Source organism: Scyliorhinus canicula, chromosome 6, assembly GCF_902713615.1.
Source record: "Scyliorhinus canicula chromosome 6, sScyCan1.1, whole genome shotgun sequence".
NCBI classification, from domain to species: Eukaryota; Metazoa; Chordata; class Chondrichthyes; order Carcharhiniformes; family Scyliorhinidae; genus Scyliorhinus; species Scyliorhinus canicula.
Genome location: NC_052151.1, coordinates 50,813,133 through 50,840,358, shown reverse-complemented (window position 1 = coordinate 50,840,358; position 27,226 = coordinate 50,813,133). Strand labels below are relative to the sequence as shown.

General features: G+C 44.6%; 1 protein-coding gene across 4 annotated transcripts in view; it reads right to left on the bottom strand.

Moving 5' to 3' along the window:
• Positions 1–27,226, bottom strand: part of ascc3 (activating signal cointegrator 1 complex subunit 3) — a 661,661-nt gene that overhangs the window by 513,657 nt on the left and 120,778 nt on the right. For all 4 annotated transcript variants that reach the window (XM_038799272.1, XM_038799275.1, XM_038799274.1 and 1 more), the window contains exon 11: positions 9,436–9,600. In XM_038799272.1, coding sequence (XP_038655200.1) covers positions 9,436–9,600 — 165 coding nt within the window. The remainder of the gene's footprint in view (positions 1–9,435; positions 9,601–27,226) is intronic.

The window sequence follows — 27,226 nt, the reverse complement described above, 5'->3', positions numbered from 1 at the left end:
TCCGGGGAGTCAAAGTAATACTGGCAGTCTTTATAAGTGTCCCAGAGGCACTCCGGCTGTAACAGGCCAAACTTCACCCCTCTCTTGTGCAGCACTGCTTTCGACCGGTTATAACCGGCCCTTTTTGTCGCCACCTCCGCACTCCAGTCCTGGTAAATACGGACCTCTGCATTCTCCCACCTGCTGCTCCTCTCCTTCTTGGCCCACCTCAGCACACATTCTCGGTCGACGAACCGGTGAAACCGCACCAGTACCGCCCATGGCGGCTCGTTCGGCTTGGGCCTTCTCACCAATACTCGATGGGCCCCCTCCAGCTCCAAGGGCCCTTGGAAGGACCCCGCTCCCATTAGCGAGTTCAGCATCGTGACCACGTAGACCCTCAAGTCCGATCCCTCCAGCCCCTCCGGGAGGCCCAGGATCCGCAAATTCTTCCGCCGCGAGCGGTTTTTCATTTCCTCCAGCCTCGCCTACCATTTCTTGTGGAGCGTCTCGTGCGACTCCACCTTCAGCGCCAGGCGTAGGATTTCGTCCTCATTCTCTGAGGCCTTTTGCCAGACCTCGCGGATCTCTTCCCCCCTGGGCCGTCTGAGTCGCAGTGAGCTTGTCAAGTGAGGCCTTTAGCGGTTCCAACAGCTCAGCTTTCAGCTCCCTGAAGCAGCGATGCGCTCACTGCTTCCACGCTGCCAATTCCCCGCCCGCCGCCATTTTGGTCTTCCTCCCTCGCACCTTTCTCTGCTCCAGAGCCGATATTTTGACCGCCCCGCTCCTGATCCAGTTCATCCACCGGCAGAGAAGCGTAGCTGATGTCTTCCCACACCGGGAAAAGTCCGTCCAGCGCCGTTACGGGCCCTCAAAAGAGCCCAAAAGTCCGAAAATAGCGGGAGCCGCCGAACGTGCGGCTTAGCTCCACATCACTGCAACCAGAAGTCCCCTTCAGCTTGGCCTTTGCCCAACTGTTTTGGGTGGGAAACTGTTTGAATATGTAAACTGTGAATGTAGGAGGGGGCCGGTGCAGAGACAACTGCAATATATGTGCATGTACTGAATGTATACCAGTGCAAATATTATAGTGATAGATGCATACTAATATATCTATAATCATATGCACACACAAGCCATAAATATACACAACCAATATATGCAATACAAAATCCTAAACACTGCTTCCTAACGGAACAAGTTGTGAGGCATCATGGGTTTTTTAGCCAACTAGCTTGGCCATATATGTAAACCCTTTGTTCCCACGGGTTCACATTGAAAAGGCCTATCTTTGCAAGACAATCTTTTATCATCAACTGCCCTTCCAGAATGCTGCTTGTAACACAGAGGTGCAGATAAGATAGTCCTAGTGCATAGGTATCCAGGGAACCCAAGAAAAGCTAAGAAGGAAGGATTCCATCTGTTCCTGAGCAGACTGCGCAGCCCTGCACTGCCTAGCAACCAATATTTATGGAATTTGGGTCCAGCCGGCATAATGCTCATGATCTCATGTGTCCAGCGACAGACGCTTATGATTTGCAGCCAACTGCTCCCCACTAACGGAATAAACCGTTCCACGTTGAAGCATACCAGTGTCAGGTGATTCTTCTGGATTCTTTCCCACTAACAGGAATCAATGCAGAAGGGTTGACAACAGCAATCATGAAGTAAAAATGAAAGGAGTATGCATCACAAATGCTCCACCTATTTGTATTCAGAGGCGAGAGTGATTATTCTTCCCATCATGGCAGGATTTGACGCAATGTGGTATCAAGGAACCCTGGGAAAACTGAAATTAATGGGAATCAGGGGTAAACTGTCCACTGGTTGGAGTCATAAATAGCACAGAGGGAGACAGTGATGGCTGTTGAAGGTCAATCACCTCAGTCCTAGGACAATGCTGCAGGAGCTCTTAATGATAGTGTCCTCGGTCTAACTATCTTCAACTGCATCATCAATGATCTTCCCGACATCATGAGGTCAGAAGTGGGGGAAGTTTGCAGATAATTGTTCAATGTTCAGCACCATTCATGACTCCTCAGAAACTGAAGGAGTCTGTATCCACGTACAGCAGCACCTGGACAACATTAGGCTTGGGCTAATAAGTGTACCAGGCAATGACCTTCTCAAACAAGAGAGAACTTAACCATCACCCCTTAACAATCAATGACATTATCAATATTAAATCCCCCCACTATCAACTTTCTAGGGGTTACCATTAACCAGGAACTGAACTCTCCACTTGTCTGAACGAGGAAAGCTCCAACGACACTCAAGAAGCTTTGAAACCATCAAAGAAAAAGCAGTCCACTTGATTGGCATCCCATCCACCACCTTAAACATTTACTCCCTCCACCAGCGATGCACAGTGGCAGCAGTGTGTACCATCTACAAGATGCTCTACAGGAACTAAGGCCCCTTTGACAACACCTTCCAAACCTCTGCCAACTCAAAAGGACAGGGCAGCAGACTCTACATCGCCTTCATTTCACTGTTACTGGGTCAAAATCCAAAATCCTGGAACTCGCTTCGTAACAGGACTGTGGGTGTACCTACACCACATGAACATAGAAGCAGGAGTAGGACATTCAGCCCCTCGACGCTGCCCCGCCTTCAATGAGATCATGGCTGATCTGTGACCTAATTCCAAATACCTGCACTTGGCCCATATCCCTTTGTATATTTGCTTAACAAAAATCTTTCTATCTCGGATTTAAAATCAGCAACTGATCTAGCTTCAACTGCTGTCTGTGGGGGAGCATTCCAAACCTCTACCACCCTTTGAGTGAAGAGGATCTGGCCTGCAACAGTTCAAGAATCATAGAATCTTTACAATGCAGAAGGACGCTATCGAGTCTGCACCGACTCTCCTAAAGTGCACCCTACCTAGGCCCACTCCCCTGCCCATCTGTAATCCTGTAACGCCACCAAACCAACTCAGAAGAACCTTCTCAAGGATAATCAGGGGAGGACAATAAATATCATCCTAGCCAGACCCCGTGAAAGAATTTTTAAATTTGCATTGAGTGGCCACTCTATCAGTCCTTGCATCTGCTCTTCAAAGGAACCTCAAGCCTGATTTTTATTTATTTTTCAGAATTCATGAGGAGCAGGGATATTCCTCCTGTCATTCGCTCCCCCTGGGATTATCCTGCTCCCTCTTCTGTCAACCTCGCAACCAAGCTCTGCTCAGCATCGATACTAGGTGATCTCCCACTCTCCCCCAATTGGTCAGCTATATGTTTAGTATATACAGCTCATCCACTACACTCAGATGAAATTAGAACGCAAAAATTTCATGCCTCTCAAACCTGGCTTCAGGTCCATGCCTGTTTCATCATAATTGTTTTACTGCAGGCTTTAAGGCACCACATTGCTTGAAACTGTTCAAGAAGCATGGAGTAACACAATGAAAGCACAACTATATTTGGCTAAAATTGTCAACAATGCCCCTAACTGTCTGAGGATGGATGATGCCATGGTCCTATAGATAATGCTTGAAGCAGAACATAGAATTCAAGAGCCTGAAATCATAGCATACCTGCTCTCCAAAGGATTGGGGTAATATCCATCTTTTGTATCTATGACGTGTAATTAATTACAATTAATTATTGAAATGGCTAACATATTGGTTGTCTTTTCAAATTCTTTTATAGCAGCTCCTTTCAAATGAAATGAAATGAAAATGAAATGAAAATCGTTTATTGTCACAAGTAAGCTTCAAATGAAGTTACTGTGAAAAGCCCCTAGTCGCCACATTCCGGCACCTCTTCGGGGAGGCTGGTACGGGAATTGAACCGTGCTGCTGGCCTAAATAAAAGCAAATTACTGCGGATGCTGGAATCTGAAATGAAAGGGAAAATGCTGGAAAATCTCAGCAAGTCTGGCAGCATCTGTAGGGAGAGAAAAGAGCCAACGTTTCGAGTCCGATGACTCTTTGTCAAAGCTAACAGACAGAGAGAGTGGGAAATATTTATACTGTGGAGTGAGAATGAAAGATTAGCCATAGCCACAGAAACCCAGGGAAACTTGGCGTTATTGGCCACAGAAACCAAGGGGAAAGAGTGTTAATGGCAGTCCCCAGAAAGGACAAAAGATGTGAAAGGTCAAACAGCAGGGAAACTTCCATTTTCAGAGCATGAGCAGTTGTGGGTCTAACATCAGAGGTGCTGCTGGCCTGCCTTGGTCTGCTTTCAAAGCCAGCTATTTAGCCCTGTGCTAAACCAGCCCCATGAGCCAGAACCCCAAAATAGTATGGGCCTCTTAAGTGGTGACTAGGGGCTTCACAGTAACTTCATCGCAGTGTTAATGTAAGCCTACTTGTGACAATAAAGATTATAAAAAGATCATTAAAACAAAATATTGCTTTGGGACTCAGGTATAGCCACTCTACGAACTGCGGGCGAAATTCTCCAACCCCCAGCAAGCTTTAAGGCAATCCCGCCGCCCGCCACGGAGAATGGCGGGGGCCGGCGTGTGAAGCTACGGGTTTCTGTGCTGCCGTTATTCTCTGGCCCGGATGGGCCGAAGTCCCGCCGCTGAGAGGCCTCTTCCGCCTCCATAGTTTGAACCACCTGTGTGCCGGCGGGATTGGCGGCGCGGGGCTATCGGACCCCGGGGGATGCCCCCACGGTGGCCAGGCCCGCGATCGGGGCCCACCGATCGGCGGGCAGGCCAGTGCCGTGGGAGCACACTTTTTCTTCCGCTGCCGCCACAGCCTCCACCATGGCGGAGGCGGAAGAGAATCCCCCAGCGCGCATGCGCCGGTGGTGACGACAGCGGCAGCTGACGCAACGGCGCATGCGCGAACCGGCGAAGGCCTTTCGGCCAGCTCCGGCGCCGGGCGTGAAAGGCCGTTGTTGCCGGTTTTGGTGCCAGTCAATGTGGTGCCAACTGTAGCCACCGAAGTTGGCCATTCCCTAAATACAAAATGGAGGAATGCAAAGCTTACAGGTTAAAATGGACAATGTTCACACAGCACAAGCAGGCTGCACCAAGCCAATGTGTATTCTGCCTGCTAAGAGAGCAGACAGCACCGAAACGAACATTCCACATACTAATGAGGCAATCTCCGGGATAGTTAACATAGTAATGGAACGATCCCAGGGACAATGGACACAAATAGGGAAGTGATGCAACAGTGTATGAGAAACCAAACACCCCGGCACCAGCGGGGTCCGAAAACAAAGCACCTGAAAACCCGCCCAGTAGCCAAGGAACAGCCTCAGTATTGGGGGGGATTCAAACATATCGATTGGGAAGAGACCCAATCGATTCCCAGCAGGAAAAGGGTCTGCCCAAAAGGGCGCGAAGCCCTGGGACCTATAAAAGACAGGTCCCACACTTAGTTCGTTCTTCTTAACCAGCCCTCCTCTCTGGACCAGCATTTTGACCAGCTTTTGCCAAGAAGAGCTTGAACGAGAGAGAGGAGAGGTTTGGGACAGCAGCCGCCAGCAAGCAAGTCTCACAACGATCGCTACCAGAGATAGACACTCCTGACCCCTTCTAACCCGTACCAACCTGAAGTCTGCAGACCAGAGCAGAGCAAGAGGCCTTGACCCCTGATCCGGCAGTTCCCTTCGAGATAAGTATTGGTTTATTTAGCGGTAGGAATAGTTTAATCCTCTTAGCGTGTGCATGGGTAGTATTATAATTGTATTATAATAAACTCAGTTGTTTGAACTTACTAATTGGTGTATGGTTTTATTGCTTTGAACTTGACCTTGAAGCTTGTGGCGGTATCTTAACGATACCTAGCGACTCCAGAGCTAAGTAACGAAACAGAGCCAAATTGAGTGTTAAGCACACTCACCCAGAACGAGCAACACAACCGCTCCGGCGCCGGCCTAGCCCCTCAATGTGAGGGCTTGGCCCCTAAAGGTGCGGAGAATTCCGCACCTTTGGGGAGGCCCGACGCCAGAGTGGTTGGCGCCACTCCGCTACGCCGGGTCCCCCCACCCTGCCGCGTAGGGGAGAATTTCGCCCTGTATGTCTGTTTGGGCACAAGTTTAAAACACTGCTTTGTTCTTTAATTGTACATGTGGGGCTAGGGATAAACTTCCATTTTCGGAACATGAGCAGTTGTGGGTCTAAATTAGAAAACAGAATTTCAAAGGTTTGATTGATTGATTAATTGTCATATGTACCGAAGTACAGTGAAAAGTATTTTTCTGAGGCCAAGGGAACGTACACAGTAGACAAAAAGAATAATCAACAGAGTACATTGACAAATAGTACATTGATATGTAGTGACTGGTTAGTGAGAAATAAGGGCCAAACAAAGCAAATACCTGAGCAAGAGCAGCATAGGGCGTCGTGAATAGTGTTCTTACAGGGAACAGATCTGTCCGAGGAAGAGTCGTTGAGGAATCTATGAGAAGTAATAGAACTAAAAGCTAACAAGCCGAGTTGCGGCAGTAACATAGTGGCATTGCCACTGGAAGAGTAATCCAGAGACCCAGAGTCATGCTCTGGGGACCCTTGTGCGAATCTCACCATGGAAGATGGTGAAATTTGAATTCAGTAAAAATCTGGAAATAAGGTGACCATGAAATCATTGCCGATTGTCGTAAAAACCCATCTGGTTCACTAATGTCCTTTAGGGAAAGAAATCCGTTGTCCTTCCCTGGTCCAGTCGACATGTGACTCCAGATCCACAGCAATGTGGTTGACTCTTAAAAGCTCTCAGGGATGGGCATTAAATGCTGGCCCAGCCAGCGACACCCACAAACCATGACCAAATAAAAAAAGTCCCTAGATCCTGAGGGACTTCAGAAGTAGCTACTAAGATACTAGATGCAGTGGTTTTAAATTTTCTAAAATTCCCTAGATTTTAGAAAGGTCACTTCAAATTGGACATTGTAACTTCACTGTTCAAGATGGGAGGAGACAGAAAGCAAGCAACTACCGACAAGTTAGTTTCACACTGGTCACAGAGAAATACTGGAATCCATTATTATTAAATTGCTGATTGTCACAAGTAGGCTTCAATGAAGTTACTGTGAAAAGCCCCTAGTCGCCACATTCCGGCGCTTGTTCGGGAAGGCCGGTACGGGAATTGAAATGGCGCTGCTGCCACTATTCTGCATTGCAAGTCAGCAATTTAGCCTACTGTGCTGAACCAGCCCCATAGAGGAAGGGGCTATTGAGATTGAGGAAGATTATAGCAGGATATTTAGAAAATCATAATTTGATCAGGCAGAAGCAATATGGCTTTCTGAAAGAAAAATCATGTTTGACAAATTAATTTGGGTTATTTGAGGAAATAACAAGCAACATGGATAAAGGAGAACATATGCATGTGGTGTTCTCAGGTTTCCAGAAGGCATTTGATAAGGTGCCGCATCAAAGGTTATTGCATAAAATAAGAGCTCAGGGTGTAGGGGGGGTTAACATACTGGCATGGATAGAGGATTGGTTAGCTAAGAGGAAACAGAGAGTAGACATAAACGGGTCATTTTCAAGTTGACAAGATGTAATGAGCAGAGTGCCACAGGAATCAATGCTGGGGCCTCAACTATTAACTATATTATTTACTTGGATGGTGGGACTAAATGTACGGTTATAAAATTTGCTGATGGCTTAAAGGTAGGTAGGAAAGCAAGCTGTGAAGAGGACAATAAGGAGCCTGCAAAGCAATATACATGGGTTAAGTGAGTGGGAACAATAATAATAATAATCACAAGTAGGTTTCAATGAAATTACTGTGAAAAGCCCCGAGTTGCCACATTCCAGTGCCTGCGGCGATGTGGGAGAATGGCAACTTGTCTACTTTAGCAGGAAGAATAAATAAGCAGCATATTATTTAAATGGGAAGAGATTGCAGAACACTGAATAACAGAGATCTGGGGGTCCTGGTATATGAATCACAAAAAATTAACAAGCAGATACAGCAAGTGATGCAGAAAGCTTTTTTTGTATTTGTTCATTGGATGTGGGCTTTGATGGCTAAGCCTACATACATTAGTCATCACTAATTGTCCTTGAGGACGTGGTGGAGTGCAGCCTCCTTGAACAACTGCAGTCCATATGGAGTAGGAACACAGACATTACTATTAGGAAGAAAGTACCAGGATTTCAACCCAGTGACAGTAACGGAAACGGCAATGTAGTTCAAGTCATGGTGCTGGTGTTCGCATACTGCCTTGCCCTTCTAGGTAGCAGAGGACACTGGTTTGGAAGGGGCCATTGATGGAGCCTTGGTGAGATGCTGCAGTGAATTTTGTAGATGGTACACACTGCTGCAAACGTGTGCTAGTGGTGGAAGAAGTGAATGTTGAAGGTGATGGATGGGGTGCTAATCAAGCAGGATTGTTTGTCCTGGATGGTGTCAAGCTTCTTGAGTGCTGTTGGAGCTGCACACATCCATACAAATGGAGAGTATTCCATTGCACTCCTAACTTGTACCTTATGCATGGTGGACAATCTTTCGGGGGTCAGGAGGCGAGTTACTCTCTGTAGAATTCTTAGCCGCTGACCTGCAGTTGCAGCCGCAGTAGTAATTATCTCGCTGGTCCAGTTCAGTTTCTGATCAATAGTAACCCCCCCAGGATACTGATAGTTGGGAAATTAACTGTTTATTTCAAGAAAAATAGAATATAAAAGTAGGATATGCTTTGCTACAATTGTATACGGTATTCACGAGACTACATCAATACCACACCAGTAATGTGTACAGTTTTGTCACCTTATTTAAGAACAAACATTATTGCTTTGGAAGCAGTTCGAGAAGGTTCACTCGACTGATTCCTGGAGGTTGGGCATGTATCCATTAGAGTTCAAAAGAATGGTGGGCAATCTTATTGAAACATAGAAGATCCTGGGGGTACTTGGCTGGTTTGATGTTTCCACTTGTGGGAGAGGGTATAACTAGGGGACAGAGATCGAAAATAAGGTGTCTCACATTTAAGATGGAGATGAGGAGAAATTCTTCTTGTGAGACAATAGACCTCTTCCCAGAGAGTGGGATAGGCACAATTATTGAATATTTTTAAGGCCGAGTAATGTAGATTCTTGATTGATAAGGGAGTCCAAGGGTATTAAGGAGCAGGAAGGAAAGTGGAGTTGGGGTCACAATCAGATCAGCCATGATCTTATTGAATGGTGAAGCAGGGTTAGAGTGTTAGAATGGACTACTCCTCCTCCTAATTCTTATGATCAATAGATTTCATAAGTTACGCTACTGCATTAAACATCTAACTAGTAGCAGGTACAGCTCGAAATAGTGCCACATGAAAACAGCAATATACAAATCACAACAAGATATATTGTTTACATCTTCTACAAATGATATATTTACATCCAAACTTTCAGGCAAACAATGCAAGGAACACTACTGAAACAAAACGATTCCTGCACAGAAACACCTGTATGTCCAAAGAAAAATATCTTTCTTTCTTCTCACCATTTTGTATGCTAAATATTGTAGAGTAATCATTTTGAATCAGACCGGTTTACCTGCCGTAGTGTTCGTGCCACCAAGCTTTCAAGAACTGGTCCTCTATCTTCATGTAATAGGTGAACTTCATCTAAAATCAATAGTCTGACAATCTGAGACAAGGCAACATCACCAACACTTTTACGTGTTACCACATCCCATTTCTCAGGTGTTGTCACAAGCATCTGAAAAACAGGAAAAGAAACACATTCAACATTATATGGTATATGAATCAGAAATCAATCAATCAATCAATCAACATTTAATATTTTGAGTCCCCGCATGACTTCTCAATTAGATTTATCTAAACAATCCAAAATATATTTCTATAAAGTATAAAAGCAAATGAAATAAATTGCAATGCTGTGAAGTTTAATATTTTGACTAATAAATTTATCTGAAGCTTTGAACATTGACATAATATAACTAATACTAGAAATATCCTGCATCAAAGTAGGATTTGAAGTCCGAGCTACTGAAAAAGGCTCCAGTTAATGTAATAATCTAGATGTATATTAGAAGTGCATGCAGCAGACAAAATGTAGAATGTATGACTCAGAAACAGGCCGTTCGGTCCAACTGGTCAATGCTGTTGTTTATATTCCGAATGAGCCTCCTCCTGCCGTGCTTCATTTGACCTTATCAGCATAATTCTCTGTTCATTTCTCCCTCATGAATTTGTCCAGCATTCCTTTAAAAGCATCTATTTTATTCCCTTTAACTATTCCTTGTGATAGCGAGTTCCATCACTCTCTAGGTCAAAAGGTTTCTCCCAAATTCCTTACTAGATTTATTAGGGACAATCATATATTTACGTCCTCTGGTCTTGGACTCCACAACAAGTGGAAACAGCTAACCTAACAAATCCTTCATAAGTTTAAAGATCTCTAGCAGGTTGCAGCTAGGAAATTTATTTTCGAAAGCAACAAGCCCTGGCACATTCAATTGTTGAAATGAAATTAAATGAAAATCACTTATTGTCAAAAGTAGGCTTCAAATGAAGTTACTGTGAAAAGCCCCTAGTCGCCACATTCCGGCGCCCATTCGGGGAGGCTGGTACGGGAATTTTTAAAGCTGTCTCCAGATTACTTGATAACTTAAGCGATAACTGTTTTCTGGAAGGAGATCAAACCTATTGTTTTAGTAAAAGGGTTTCCTGGTTTATGGGATGTTGTCATTAAATTGAAACAGTTAAGGGAAAATTATTAGGGGTTATACATAGAGTACTGTAGCTGTGTGGGGTATTTATGTTGGTAGTTGATAAAAATGCTTTTTGTGTCTGTTTATAAAAATGTTAACTAAATTTGTATAATAAACTTTGTTTTTGATTAAAAGTGCTCAAGGTCTCTGTTGAATAACACCTGGAAGGTAGGCTCTTGTGCTCCTCGTAACCAAAATGAATAAACAGTTGTAGGTCAAGTGAACTCCATGATATACTTTGGAGTTTACTGAACCCTGGCCCATAACAAAGGAGTAGAAAATTGCAGGGGAATGGAATTAATTGAATAGCTTTTTCAAAGCGCCAGTATCAATACAATGACTGAATGGCCTCTGTTCATGCTGTTATCATTTTGTAATGGTGTGTGAATTTCTAACACTGGCCTTCCACATTCAAGAAGCTAGATGTTTCTTCTAAACTTTGCTTTAGAACAGTGGCTAGGACGGCACGGTAGCACAACGCCAGGGTCCCAGGTTCAATTCCCCACTAGGTCGCTGTCTGTGCAGAGTCTGCACATTCTCCCAGTGTCTGCGTAGGTTTCCCCCGGGTGCTCCGGTTTACTCCCACAGTCCAAAGATGTGCAGGTTAGGTGGATTGGCCATGATAAATTGCCCTTACTGTCCAAAAAGGTTAGGAGGGGTTATTGGGTTACAGGGATAGATTGGAAGTGAGGGCTTAAGTGGGTCGGTGCCTGCAGAGTTCTTTTTCAAATGATTTGGTGGCAATATCCATAATGTCCGATAGAACATAGTTCTCCTTAGAAATAAGAACTGTAAACTCTGAGGATATACAGCATTTCCATGAATGTTGGAAAGAAACCACGGCAATGGTGCCGCACAATTTAACCCTGGTTTGTATTTCAGGTAACCGCTCTGCACTGTTTATGTAGGATATTTCTGAATCTTCCACTGTTATTTAAATGCTGATCCTCACAAGTGGCATTGCTTTGAAGTAGATAATAATAATAATCTTTATTGTCACAAGTAGGCTTACATTAACACTGCAATAAAGTTACTCTAAAAAGCCTCTAGTCGCCATATTCGGGGCGCCTGTTTGGGTTCGCAGAGGGAGAATTCAGAATGTTCAAATTACCGAACAGCGCGTCTTTCGTGACTTGTGGGAGGAAACCAGTGCACCCGGAGAAAACCCACGCAGACACAGGGAGAACTTACAGACTCCACGCAGTGACCCAAGCCGGGAATCGAACCTGGGACCCTGGCGCTGTGAAGCAACCGTGCTACCCACTGTGCTGCCCATGATGTCTGTACTCTTTGTATGCAATGTGTGTTGTGCACCACTACCTGGTGTGAGTGACCAATCATTTTTATGTGTATTCTCAGTGTAAACAAGCGAAAAACAATTGTAAAGTGTCAAAGTATTAATTTCTAGCTAGCTAACTAATAAATGGAAAAATGTTATGGTGAGGAAACTGGTTGCAGTGCACAATGTTTGCAACTCACGATCCTTCTGCACAAAACATTGAGAATTTTAACGTGAAAGGTTACAAATAATGACCACTCACTCAACAGCTTTCTGAATTTCACATTTGAAAAGAAAAATCATCATCATCCACCCATTAACTTTCCTTCTCCCAGAAACACACCAAGTCAAATAAGAAACATCGGCTACTGCTATCCTTGCTCCCAGCTAGTAACAGAAATCTAGAAAGCAAAATTGACCCTGCGGCCTTTGAGAATATCTTCTACATTAACACCACCACAAACCGCCACCCACCCAACCCTCCCTCTTCCCATCACCAGTACCCCAGCTCCCAACGCCACCACAAAACAAAGTCCTGGGAACAAAGAAACAATTAATTCTTGTAATTTCAGTGAAATACTGCACCCTGAATGTTTTGTACAACTTTAATCATGCCAACCATGGAAAGCAACAAAAAGGACTGCAATCTGTTTCCATGACAATAGTATCCAGTCAGCCAGAAAATTTGCTAATACAGGTTTAATAAATCTGCATGATTACTCTATGCCACTCGTATCCGTCTGGGATCATAATGAAGTGTGTTGGTTTTCACTGAAAATAATGAGTCGTACAGATTCCTTTACATTACCCTGCAGGAGATTGAATGCATATTCCCATCGACAGCTTAATACCCCTCCTTCCTAAGATCAGTGTTCACCAAAATTTTAAATTCTGACAATAAATTACAAAGATTACCAGGAGATAAAAGTATGGTTTTAACAGCTTCCTGAAGACTGTGTTTAAATAACAATTTTGAAAGTGCATTTAAAAGGAAAGATAATGCCAGAAACACTTTTTTGGATTTACATAATTTTATTTGATCAGTTTCTGTTTCATAGTTTTCAGCCGTTTTACTATGCCTGTCTAGAGATTAACACCTCAAGAAAACTAAGTGCACACACAGCCTTTTTCTGACTGTGAATACCCTTGTCCGCATAGCCTGCCATTACCAAAGGCCATCTCAATAGGAATCTCCCTTTCCCCTTGTTTGACAGGGCTCATGTTGCAAGCAGAGTTGAACCTGCATACATCCCTGCACCATTCCACTAAGCATTTGTAAGGCAACTACCAGCACCACCACATGCAAATGAATTTGTGATTTAAATTATATTTGCTTTTTAATCACAAAAAGCAAAGCATCTTGAACACCAAAAACCAAGTTATGTTTCTGGAACAGCTAGACTCTTTAGCTTAATGGAGCTGTTATACAGAAACAAATTCCTTTTTTTTAATTCATCTGTGGGATGTGGGCAATGCTGGTTAGGCCAGCATTTATTGCCCATCCCTAGTTGCTCTTCAGAAGGTAGTGGTGAGTTGCTTTCTTGAACTGCTGCAGTCCTTGAGATGTAGGTACACTCACTGTGCTGTTAGGGAGGAAGTTCCAGGATGTTGCCCCACCAACAGTGAAGGAATGGTGATATATTTCCAAGTCAGGGTGGTGAGTGACTTGGAGTGGAATCTCCAGGTGGTGGGGTTCACAGGTATCTGCTGCTCGTCCTTTTAGATGGTAGTGGTCATGGGTTTGGAAGGTGGTGTCTGAGGAACTTTGGTGAGTTACTCGCTATAGGAGTAACTGGTACACATGGCTGCCACTGTTCGTCAGTGTGGGGTGGTGGTTTGAATGTTTGCTGAAGGGGAAGCAATCAAGCAGGCTGCTTGCTCTTGGATGGTGTCGCGCTTCTGGAGTGTTGTTGGAGCTGCACTCATCCAGGCAAATGAAGAGTATTCCATTACACTCCTGACTTATGCCTTATTGATGGCGGGCGGGCTTTTTGGGGGGTTGGGGGGGGGGGGGGGGGATCAGGAGGTGAGTTACTCGCTATAGGATTCCTATTCTTTAACCTGCCCTGGTAGCCACAGTATTAATGCTCTTCAGTACACCTTGTGTACTGAATTTAGGGATGGCCAACACATGTTGACATAGCCAGCGAAGCCCACATCCCGTAAAAATAAATTTAAAACCCTCTTTTCATGGGAAACTAGAATTACAAAGTTCGAGAGGAAAATAGCTTGAGGAAATTAAAAGCTCACAGCCTTCTTTTGTCAACCCTTTCATCATTCTTACAAAAAACGCCAACAACTTCACCATCTTCGTGAACACAAGGTCACTCGCTTTAAAGCATCCAAAATCCTCAATTCAACCCACCCTACCAACACCAGTGGTCCCAAACTACATAATTTTATATACCCATTTCCCATTGTTCACAGACTCATCACAACACTGCTACTGTTCTCAGACCCCACATCAATCCTCTTCTCACTCTCCAAACATTTGTGTTAGGATCCAGTTTCAACATCACACCCCAGCACCACTAGGTGAAGGAAAAGTGGATGCGTCTGTCATAATTAATTTCCCAAAGTTCTTTATTTTAGGAATTGTGCCTTGCGTTTGCAAAACTGCAAACGTCAGTCCATTAAAGTAGGAGGAAGGACACATCAAAGTTCAGAGACTACATACTTAATAGTTTAAAATCAATTGTAAGGAACTTACTAGATTCCTACTTGAGTGGGAGCAAGGATTGACTGTATCAAGGAACAAGGTGCTAACTTGGGACCTGTGTGCAGAGTGGAAAGGACGTGCTGCTTTTTTTTACTCCAGTAACTTGTGAATGTTCAAAGGCATTAAATGGTTAGCAAGTAGGTGATTGGTGAATTTCAAGATTTTATCCTGGTAGTTGAAACCAATACTGGGGAGATCCAAGTATTGCTTTGAACTTCTAGTTTAACCAGTTAAATTATTTGACGTAACTACAGGTAATAGTTGAATGATATTTCTAAACTTGTAACCTAGTTAGCTAAATAAAATACTTCACTTATATTCTGAAGGGTAGCCAGATCAGAATTCAACTCAAAAGCTTTATTAAACTATCTGAATGCTGTATCCCCACCCAGTAATGGCATAATCTCTCCAGGCTGAAAACACATCAACTCCCCAGGGATTCCCCCTGGACAAACAACAGTGCATTAGCCCAGGCTTTTTACTCTGGTCAATTTCACCTCTGGCTCCCAAAAGCTTTCTGGTCTTGCAAAACATTAATATTTTAATAACATGACTACTGCAGTCAAACATACTCCAACCGGGGCAGCACGGTAGGATTGTGGATAGCACAATCGCTTCACAGCTCCAGGGTCCCAGGTTCAATTCCGGCTTGGGTCACTGTGTGCGGAGTCTGCACATCCTCCCCGTGTATGCGTGGGTTTCCTCCGGTGCTCCGGTTTCCTCCCACAGTCCAAAGATGTGCAGGTTAGGTGGATTGGCCATGATAAATTGCCCTTAGTGACCAAAATTGCCCTTAGCGTTGGGTGGGGTTACGGGGATAAGGTGAAGGTGTTGACCTTGGGTAGGGTGCTCTTTCCAAGAGCTGGTGCAGACTCGATGGGCCGAATGGCCTCCTTCTGTACTGTAAATTCAATGAAATTCTATGAACCCAGGATTTTAATCCTTAAATTGCCAAATGTTTATAATCCAATATATCCAAAATCCTGAATTTGTTACAACGTGACTAATTTAATTAAACTGAAGACAATAGACTGCAAGGTTCAGAACATCAAAAAGAGGTCAGGTGTGAAAACAAGCAGTTTGAAGTGGAGATGAGCAGGGCTGAGATGGTGCACCAGTGGACAGCATGAACAGAAATGTATCTTCAGAAGATAAAGGTAGTGACTTGAAGTTAACAATTGCATTTCAAAAGGAACATGTAAATCGTAAATGGATGAAGCAAAGTAGGAAGTTTACTTTTATCCAAAAAGGAATGTAATGCACTAGAGTTAAAGTAAAATGCAAAAAAGCATATTCAATGAGAGATTGAAGGCGTATCAGTAGGTTGAGATCCTAAAGCAGTGTGTGCTGGAAACAGACATGTGAAAAAGCTACGCCGCCACCCTCAGAGAAAAGTGTTTGTGTCTGCAAGGCTTTGAGACAAGCTGCGACTTCCCAGTATCAAATGAGAGAGAGAGAGAAAAGCCTGTGCAAAACTTTCCCTATAGCAACAGTGGATTTGTGGTAATATTACTGTGATTTTTATAGATTAAAATCTATGAGGACTGTTACCCAAAGTGATGTTTATAAAGCAGTTAATAAAGCAGAAATCTTTCGAGAAATGTTTGAAGAAGTTCTGTTAACTGTGTAAATGCAATCTTCTGTCATTAAGTTATAGCTTTTCCCCCTTTTTAAGAAATGTTTAAACTTAAATTTTTTAAATATTCACAAGTGATTTGAAATTCTTTCTCCTGACTTCAGATACTTTCTCATACAGTACAAATTGCAAATCGTTGCAATAACCTGTTCTAGTTTCTCTTTGGACTATGGACAACCTGACACTTACCACCTGCCATATCATAACAGTAAAAAGGAATGCGGTTGCATGAGGGGACTGTGTAGTTAGACAATAGGCCAGTGTCTGCAGCCAAGAGCATTAGTTCTGAAGGCGTACCTGCCTCATGGCGGGAAAGGAACTTGGGGTGGGAGGGGAAGATCCACTGGCATGGTGCACATGAATGCCAACAACAACTGCACATGGATACCAATGACACAAGAGATTCTCCTGAGGGAGTATAAGCAGCTAGGATCTGTCGACTGTAGCCTCCGGAAATTCCTTGTCCCAGGCATGAGGGTGTCTTGGCTTTGGAATTTCCAGACCTTCGACTAGAACACTGTACTGGTGGCCATGGAAAATGTTATATTCAGGTGGAGCTGCATGATAGTCTTATAATAATAATAATCTTTATTGTCACAAGTAGGCTTACATTAACACTGCAATGAAGTTACTGTGAAAAGCCACTGGTCGCCACATTCCGGCACCTGTTCGGGTACACAGTGGGGGAATTCAGAGTGTCCAAATTACCTAACATTGCGTCTTTTGGGAGTTGTGGGAGGAAACCGAGCCCCCGGAGGAAACCCAGGCAGAACATGCAGACTCCACACAGACGGGAATCGAACCTGTGACCCTGGAGCTGTGAAGCAACAGTGTTACCCACTGTGCTACCATGTCACCCTGGAGTGTCAGGTTAAAAATACACTGTTAAAAATCAGATTCACAAAGGCAGAATTCATAGAATTTGTAGAATTTACAGTACAGAAGCAGGCCATTCGGTCCATCAAGTCTGCACTGGCCCTTGGAAAGAACACCCTACCTAAGCCCACACCGCCACCCTAGCCCCGTAACCCAGAAACCCCAGCTAGCCTTTTTGGACACTATCTCTGGATTACTACTTGAGCCATGAGCAAATAGGCATAGGTTAACAAAAGAGTCAGAGAGTTAAATGCCAAACTCAAAGATTGGAGTGGAAGAAATAAGTTTTGATTGATTGGGCAATGATACCAGTACTGGGGAAAGAGGGAGCTGTACCTTTGGGAGGATCTTTACTCAAACCAGATTGAAGTCAGTCTTCCAGTGAGTCATAGAACTAGGGCTCTCAAGAGGGCTTTAATCTAAATGGGGGTGGGGTGAGGATCATCTTGAAGGAAGATTTGAAAAGTTAAAAGGACAAGGCTACATAAGTGTAGGGTAGCAATATAGGTAATGCTAACCAGAGTGTGATAGGAAGGGACAAAGCATGTAAACATAATGGTGCCCAGCAAATATTGTCAGAGTATGGAAAAATAATTTTAAACTAACAGGAAAGGAGGAGGGTTCAAGAGAAGGAAGATTTAGAAATCCAAAGACAAAAGGTTGAGACAATAGAAAGGTATATTGATCTGGGTAAAGACAAGTTGAATAGGACATGAAGGGGCAGAGAGTTTAATGGTAATAGTGCAACTCAGAGTAAGATCCACACAGGGAATAGTAGTAAAGAAATAAAACTGAAGTCACTTTATCTGAATGCATTGAGCAACACCAACAGACATAAATGGTTTAGATCCAATCGTCATTACAGGGACGTGGTCACAAGATGACCAAAGTTGGGGAATAAACATTCCAGGGTAGGCAACATTTGAAAAGACAAGCAGTATGGAAAAAGAGGAGGGGCAGCCCTGATAACAAAGGATAGCATAAGGGCCTGACTTCTCATTCCTAATTCAGGTGCACAGAAGCATAACATTTTCCACAAACCCCACTGGAAACTACAGGATAGTAAGCCTAACATCTGTCATTGGGAAGTTGCTGGAATCTATTGTTCAGAAGCTTATAGCAGAATACTTGGAAAATCATAATTTGACCAGGCAGAAGAAATATGGCTTGGTGAAAGAGAAACTGCGTTTAACTAATTTATTAGGCTTTATAAAGAAAGTAGCAAGCCGGGTGGATAAAGGAGAACCTGGAAATGTGGTATATTTGGATTTCCAAAAGGCATTTGATAAGGTACATCAAAAATTACTACATTGAGATAATATTACTACATTGAGATAATATTACATGGTGTAGGGGGTAACATATTAAGTATGGAAAAAGGATACTTAGGTAACAGGAACCAGAGAGTAGGGATACACGGGTCTTTTTCAGGTTCACAAGCTGTGATGAGTGGAGTGCCATGGAGATCGGTGTTGGGGCCTCATCAATTCACAATCTACATTAATAGCTTGGACGAAGAGACTAAATTTATGTAACTAAATTTGCCACTGACACCAAGATAGTGGGAAAGTAAGTTAGGGGGTAGAGAGTCTGCAAAAGGATACAGACATGTTAAGTGAGTGAGCAAAAACTTAGCAGAGGGGAATATAACGTTGGAAAATGTGAACTTGTCCCCTTTGGCAGGAAGAATAGAAGAGCAGCATAATATTTAAATGGAGAGCGATTGAAAACTGGGGGCACAAAGGGAACTAGAGTAGGCCATTCAGCCCCTCGAGCCTGTCCTATCATTCAATCAGATCACAGCTGATCTGTGGCTTAACTCCATATGCCTGCCTTTGGCCATATCCCTTCATATTTTTGCTTAACAAAAATAACTATCTATCTCAGATTTAAAATTAACAACTGTTCTAGCTTCAACTGCTGTTACTGGGAGAGAGTTCCAAACCTCTACCACCCTTTGCATGAAGAAGTGCTTCCAAACATCTCTCCTGAACAGACTGGCCCCGAATTTGAGACTATACCCACTATAGAATGGTGGAATCCATCCACTATAGAATCTTAGAATCTCCAACCAGTGGAAATAGTTTATCTTTCTTTATCTACCCTGTATTTTCCTGCTAGTTTTCTCTTCAGTTTGACAATTGGATACAATGTGACTTTAGAAAACAAGGAGGTAACAAGCAAGTTTTCATTGACATTATGATATATTACAGTCAGCAGGGAGTACCTGGACTAAAAAGAGTAAGGAGGTAAGAAACATTGTTGTGTTATCATGCTTAGGCAGGTATGGTTGTACCAGGCATTGCTTTTGGAAGTTTACCCAACTGTTGTAAAAAGCTGTATCTTCTTTAAGTGAAATCCATTAATGTGAAAAAAAATCCATTTACTGCGTGTCAACTAAAATAATACTTTTATTTTAATAGCCATGCAAAATTATAGAAGTTAACCAGAAATTAATTTTACTCAATAAATGCTTGCCTTTCTACGAACATATAAAAAGTTTGTCAAAAATGCCTTAATGATCTATCAGGCACCCAAAACCTATAAATACATTTTTTTCCATAACTAGATGAGCCTAGATAGAGCCCAGACAATTAAAAGAAAAATAAAACAGACCCATTCCTGCTACTCTCGCAAGGGAAACCTATATTTATGAATCCGACAGCAGAGTAAAACTAATCTCATTAATCATTGCGCATGATTGGTCGGCTGAGTGCAGCATGGGAATACACTTCCACCAATGCAACAATTGAATGGGATTGTAAGTGGGTCGCGAATAAGACAAGATAATATTTTCAACATGCTCAACTAAGGTGGGAAAATATTTCAAGGATCTATGCACTATACTAGCGAAACATCTGAAATCAATATTGTACTCTTTATTAGTGGATAACGGGTTCTTACCATAATTTAAAATCCAAATAGATAACAAAAAGCAGACAATTATTTGGTTGGAACGGAAAACGAACATGTATTTAAAGTACAAACTACAATGACCAAATGGTATCCTGTAGCGTTTATAGCTTATTCACAGAAGACCATTCTCAAGATTTATCAGCTATTGCTGAGTACGTATCAATATGTCGAGTGGTCCTGCATGCTGTTAAATCCACTTTTGCACCATAATTGCATATGCAAATTGCTTCAATAATTACCGTGAAGGTAGCCGAACAGTACATTTTCATACTGATGAAAGAATATCACTGCACTCACTGCTGATGATAAAATATACACTTTCTCCCAAAACATAATATATTGTTATAAAATGGGGACATATTTCAAACAGATCTAACAACTCAAGACTGGGCAACCATCAGGCACCATGGGCCATCAGCAGAATTGTACTCTACCACAATCTGCAACCTCTTTTTTTAGACCAGCAATTATTGCCCAAACAGAGTTGCCCACCCTTCAGAAGGCGGTGGCGAGCTGCCTTCTTGAACTTCGTGCAGGTATACCCACAGTGCTATCAGGGTGGGAGTTCCATGATTTTGACCCAGCGACAGTGAAAGAACGGCAAAAAATTTCCAAGTCAGGGTGGTGAGTGCCTTGTAGGGGAACCTCCAGGAGGTGGAGTTCTGATATCTGCTGCTCATCCTTCTACATTGTAGCAGTTGTGAGTTTGGAAGGTGCTGTTTAAGAAACCTTGGCAAGTTACTGCAGTACATTTTGCATAACCTGACATATTCCTTACTCTACCATTACCACAAAGCCAGGCAATTAACCCTGGTTTAATGGAGAGTGCAAGAGGAGCAGCAACAGACAAACTTAAAATTGAGGTGCCATCCTTGTGAAGCTGCAACACAGGACTAATTGCATGCCTAACACCATAGCCAGTAAGTGATGACAACTTTTATTTTTGTTTGGAGACAGGGATGAGCAGAGTTACAGGATTGCCAATTAACTTTAACAAATGAATGAAACATTTATTAAACATGAACAGATTGCAATGATACTTCACCCCATCTAGGAAGACTTGGGCGGAATTCTCCGCAAGGCCAGACGCCGTCGTGAAACCTGGAGAGGTTCACGACGGCGTCGGAAGCCTCTCCCGGCCCCCTATTCTCCCCTACCCGGGAGGATAGGCGGGCCGTACCAGGAAACTCGGTGGCCGGGCCTTGTCCCTGGCTTCAAGGCCCGGCACGCCAAGAATGACGCCGCGGCGGAGCCTAATGATGTCAGCCGCGCATGCGCGAGTTGGACAGCTCAAACCCGCCGATACGCAGTTGCCGTCTTTCCCCTCAGCCGCTCCGTAAGACGTGGCGGCTTGATCTTGCGGGGTGGCGGAGGGGAAAGAGTGCGTCCCCTTGAGATGCTGGCCCGACGATCGGTGGGCACCGATCGCGGGCGAAACCCTCCCGAGCACGGTCGTGGTGCTCGATCCCCGATCCGCCCCCACTAGGCCCCACACTTACCTGGCGCACCATGTTCACAACGGCAGCGACCAGGTGTGGTTGCCGCCATCGTGAACAGGTCGGGAATGGCAGGCCGCTCGGCCCATCCGGGTCGGAGAAACGGCGGCCCGCGTTTCTCCGAGCGGCGTGTCGGAAAACCGGACATGCCATTTGGGGGGGGGGGGGGGAATAGCGGGAGGTGCGGGAGCGGACCTCCCGCTATTCTCCCACCCATCGTTGCTGCGGAGAATCGCGACCTAGATTGTTGCTTAGCAACCAAAGGTCACTAGTTTTGTTCCAACATCCTGGTTTCAGGACTTTTTGTTCATTCGGGAAGTCTGCTCCTGTCCACCTTCTTCTGGGTCCAGCTTAAAACTAAACTCGAAAGTTCTTTCTAACCTAGGGTGGCCCTTGGTTGCTAAGCAACAATCTAGTCTTCCTTCAAACTATTTAATTACAATACAGGTACAGTTTTGAAGTGACCAAAACCCACAGTCATACAAGCACCTTTGATTAATAGGAAACTAACTAAAGTTTTAACCCTTTTATTATATACAGAAAATACAAAATTTAACAGTTATATCTTGTATCTAATTTCCACAAATAGATTACTTAAAACTGCCTCTGTTTCCTAACAGATTCCACAACCAATGGATCATGTCTAAGCTCTGCAGTCCTGCCACATCCAGTTGTAAATGGTGGACAATTAAACAACTCACTGGAGGTTGAGGCTCTACAAATATCCCCATCCTTAATGATGGTGGATCCCAACACATCAGGGCAAAAAATAAGGCTGAAGCATTTGTAACACTATTCAGCCATAAGTACCAAGTACATGGCCCATCTCAGCCTCCTCCAAAGGTCCCTAGCATCATTGCCAATCTTCAGCCAATGTGATTCCTTCCACCTGATATCAATAAACTGCTGAAGGCACTGGATACTTGAAACCACTATGGACCAACATTCTGGCAATAGTATGGAAAACCTGTGCTCCAAAACTTGCCATGTCCCGAGTCAAACTATTCCAATACAGCTACAACACTGGCATCTGCTCAGCAATATGGAAAATTGTCCAGATATGGCCTGCACACAAAAGCAGGACAAATCTAACCCAGCCAATTACCACCACATCAGTCTACTTTCGATCAGCATTAGAATGATGGAAAGGTCATCTAAAGTGACATCATGTGGCACAAGCTTAGCAATAACCCGTTCACTGACGCTCAGTTTGGGTTCCGCCATGGTCACTAAGCACCTGACCTCATTACAACCTGGTCAAACGTGGACAAAACAGCTGAACTCTAGAGATGAGGCAGCAGTTTACCAAGCGAGACATCACAAGAGCCCTAGCAAAACTGCAATCAATGCCAATCAGGGGAAAAACACTCTGATGGTTGTGCATGGCACAAAGGAAGACGTTTATGGTTATTGAAGGACAATCATCATAGTTTTAAAACATCACTGCAGGAATTCCTCAGGGTAGTGTCCTCGGCCCTACCATCTTCAGCTGCTTCATCAATGACCTTCGTTAGCGCGGATTTAGCTAAGTGGTCTTGACAGCTGGTTTATGATGCAGAGCGCGGTAGCATGGTGGTTAGCATAAATGCTTCACAGCTCCAGGGTCCCAGGTTCGATTCCCGGCTGGGTCACTGTCTGTGCGGAGTCTGCACGTCCTCCCCGTATGTGCGTGGGTTTCCTCCGGGTGCTCCGGTTTCCTCCCACAGTCCAAAGATGTGCGGGTAAGGTGGATTGGCCATGGTAAATTGCCCGTAGTGTCCTAAAAAGTAAGGTTAAGGGAGGGGGGTTGTTGGGGGCATAGGGTGGATACGTGGGTTTGAGTAGGGTGATCATGGCTCGGCACAACATCGAGGGCCGAAGGGCCTGTTCTGTGCTGTACTGTTCTATGTTCTATATAACAAGGCCAGCAGTGCGGTTCAATTCCTGTACCAGCTGAGAATTCTGAATTCTCCCTCTGTGTACCCAAAAGGCACCGGAATGTGGCGACTAGGGGCCTTTCACAGTAACCTTATTGCACTGATAATGTAAGCCTACTTGTGACAACAAAGATTATTTATTTATTTTTCTATCATCAGGTCAGAAGTGGAGATGTTAGCTAATGACTGCGAAATGTTCACAACCATTCACAACTCCTCAGATAATGAAGCAGTCTATGTCCAAATGCAGAAAAACCTGGACAATCTCCAGGCTTGGACTGAAAAGCGGCAAGCTACAGTCATGACACACTAATGCCAGCCATGATTATCTCTAACGAAATGATCAAACCACCTGCCCTTAACATTCAATTGCATTATTATTGCTGAATCGCCATCAATATCCTGGGCGTTACCATTGACGAGAAAATGAACTGGATTAGCAATATAAATACCATGGCTGCAAAAACAGGTCAGAGGCCAGAAAACCTGTGGCTAATACTTCACCTCTTGACTCCTCAGAACACTATCCACCATGCACAAGGCACAAGTCAAGAATGTGATGAAATACTCTCCACTTGTCAGCTCCTGCAACACTTGAGGAGCTCGACACCTTCCAGGACAAAGCAGCTTCCGCTGGATTGCTGAATGAGTCCTCCTCTGGCTGGCGAATTGTAACCAGCAGGGTGCCGCAGGGGTCAGTCCTTGGACCTCACCTGTTTGCAATTGATAGAAATTATCTGCAAGCAGGAACAGAGTGTAACATAGCAAAATTTGTGGATGATACAGAAAAAGGTAGGAAAGCAGGCAGTGAAGTGTAGATACAAAATGTTACACGCGAGGAGACTGAGCCAAAGTTTGGCAGATGAAGTTTAACGTACGGTATATAAGTGTGAGTTTATCCGTTTTGGCCAAAAAAGTGGACAAATTATTATCTAAATGGAAAGCAGATTCAAGAAGCATCAGGGCAGAGGGATCTGGGTGTCTTTGTTCATGAATCGCAGAAAGTTGGTATACAGGTACAGCATGTAATTAAAAAGTCAAATGGAATTTGCATTTACTGCAAAAAGATTGGAATCTAAAAGTAGAGCAGTGTTGTTACAGTTGTGTAGGGTGTGAGTGAGACCATATCTGGAGTATTATTTTGGTCTCCGTATTTGAGGAAGGATGTGATGACATTGGAGGCAGTTCAGAGGAGGTTCACCAGATTGACTCCAGGGATGAAGCAGTTAATGTATGAGGAGAGATTAAACAGTTTAGGTTTATACTGCTGAGTTAAATGGATGAGAGGGCATGTAATCGAGGTGTATAAAATACTAAATGGGATTGATAAAGTAACCATGAACCAAATGTTCCCCCTTATGGGGCAATCTAGAAAGAGAGATCACGGATATAGGTTGAGAGGTGGTGGGCGGGATTCTCCGACCCCGCGCCAGGTCAGAGAATCGGCGGCGTGCCGCGCCAATCGCGCCATGACGCCTGATCACAATTCTCCACAGAGCGGAGAATCGGCGCCATTGGCACAGGCGTGGTTGGCGCGGCGCCGGTCGCGGGCCGCTCCACGCGGCCAGCCCACCGATTCTCCGATCCGGATGGGCCGAGCGACCGTAAGGAAAGAGCAGAGTCCCGCCGGCACCATTCTAACCTGCTCTGGGCCAGCGGGACCTCGCGTGTAAGGGCCGGGTGGCGGCCTTTGGGGGAAGGGGGGGGGGGGGGTGTCTGACCCTGGGGGTCCTCCGATGTGGCCTGGCCCGTGATTGGTGGGCCGGCCTCTGTGGCTGGGGCCTCATTTCCTACGCGCCGGCCCCTGTAGTCCTGCGCCATGTTACAGAGGGACATAGATAAGCTGCAGAGCTGGGCTGAGAGGTGGCAGATGGAGTTTAATGCGGAAAAGTGTGAGGTGGTTCACTTTGGAAGGAGTAACAGGAATGCAGAGTACTGGGCTCATGGCAAGATTCTTGGTAGTGTAGATGAACAGAGAGATCTCGGCATCCAGGTACATAAATCCCTGAAAGTTGCCACCCAGGTTAATAGGGCTGTTAAGAAGGCATATGGTGTGGTAACCTTTATCAGCAGGGGGATTGAGTTTCGGAGCCACAAGGTCATGCTGCAGCTGTACATAACTCTGGTGCGGCCGCACCTGGAGTACTGCGTGCAGTTCTGGTCACCACATTATAGGAAGGATGTGGAAGCTTTGGAAAGGGTTCAGAGGAGATTTACTAGGATGTTGCCTGGTATGGAGGGAAGGTCTTACGAGGAAAGGCTCAGGGACTTGAGGTTGTTTTCGTTAGAGAGGAGAAGGCTGAGAGGTGACTTAATAGAGACATATAAGATAGTCTGAGGGTTAGATAGGGTGGACAGTGAGAGTCTTTTTCCTCGGATGGTGATGACCAACACGAGGGGACATAGCTTTAAATTGAGGGGTGATAGATATAGGACAGATATCAGAGGCAGTTTCTTTACTCAGAGAGTAGTAGGGGTGTGGAACGCCCTGCCTGCAACAGTAGTAGACTCGCCAACTTTAAGGGCATTTAAGTGGTCACTGGATAGACATATGGATGAAAATGGAATAGTGTAGGTCAGATAGGCTTCAGATGGTTTCACAGGTCGGCGCAACATCGAGGGCCGAAGGGCCCGTACTGCGCTGTAGTGTTCTATGTTCTATGTTGCGTCGGGGCCAGCGCATTGAAGAAGGCCACTGCACATGTGCGCGTTGGCGCCAGTGCCACTGTACATATCCTCGTTGGCGTTGTGCGGATCCCGCAGCGCAAGTTCGCACTGGGATCTGCAGCTGGAGTGGCGCAAACCACCCCAGCGCCGTGCTGGCCCCCTGGAGGGGCCAGAATTAGTCGTGGGAGTGACCCGTTCACGTCGTTGTAAAATGCGACAGCGTTTACGCGGTGTGGACACTGCCGCGGGATTGGAGAATCCTGCCCCCTAAGGTGATGAATTTGTGGAACTCGCTGTCCCATAGTGCGGTGGAATTGGAGTCATTAAATGGTTTCAAGAAGGAGATAGATATATTTCCACTAAAAAGCAGGTTAAAGGGATATGGGCAACAGATGGTGAGGTGGATTTGAGACCAGGAAGAGATCAGCCATGGTCTGATTGAATGTCGGAACAGGCTTGAAGGGCTAAGTTGCTTACTTCTGCTCCTACTTCCTATGTTCCTACCCCTGCCACAAACGTTTAATCCCTCAGTCACTGACAAACAGTGGCAGCTATGTGTACCATCTACAAGATGCACTGCAGGATCTCACCAAGATTCCTTCCAAAGTACCTTCCAAACCCACAACTATTACCATCTGGAAGAACAAGAACAGCAAATACCTGGAAACGCCATCACCTGGGGTTTCCTCTTCTTTGAAATATATTGTCGTTCTTTCACTGTCACTGGGTCTAAATCCTGGACTTCCCTCCCTAACAGCACGTGGTGTACTTACACCTCAAGGACTGCAGCGGTTCAAGGAGGCAGTCCCCCCCACTGAAGGACAACTAGGGATGGGCGATAAATGCTGTCATGTCCACAAAGACCCCACGGAAACGAGCATTTTAAATTATCCTTGTCTGTGCAATTAATTCAGGTAATAATAAGGGGAAAGCATTAGCTTGACCTGGTTTACAGTTATTGATGTATTTTTGCAGGAATCTCTTTAGAAGCTTTGTCAAACTCTTGGGCCCAGGTTTGCAGAGCCAAAACATTTTCCAGCCCTCCAAACCTGACCTGGGAAGAAGCGACCTGGATGATTTGATTTTTGTTCTGGTGTAGTGGCAGG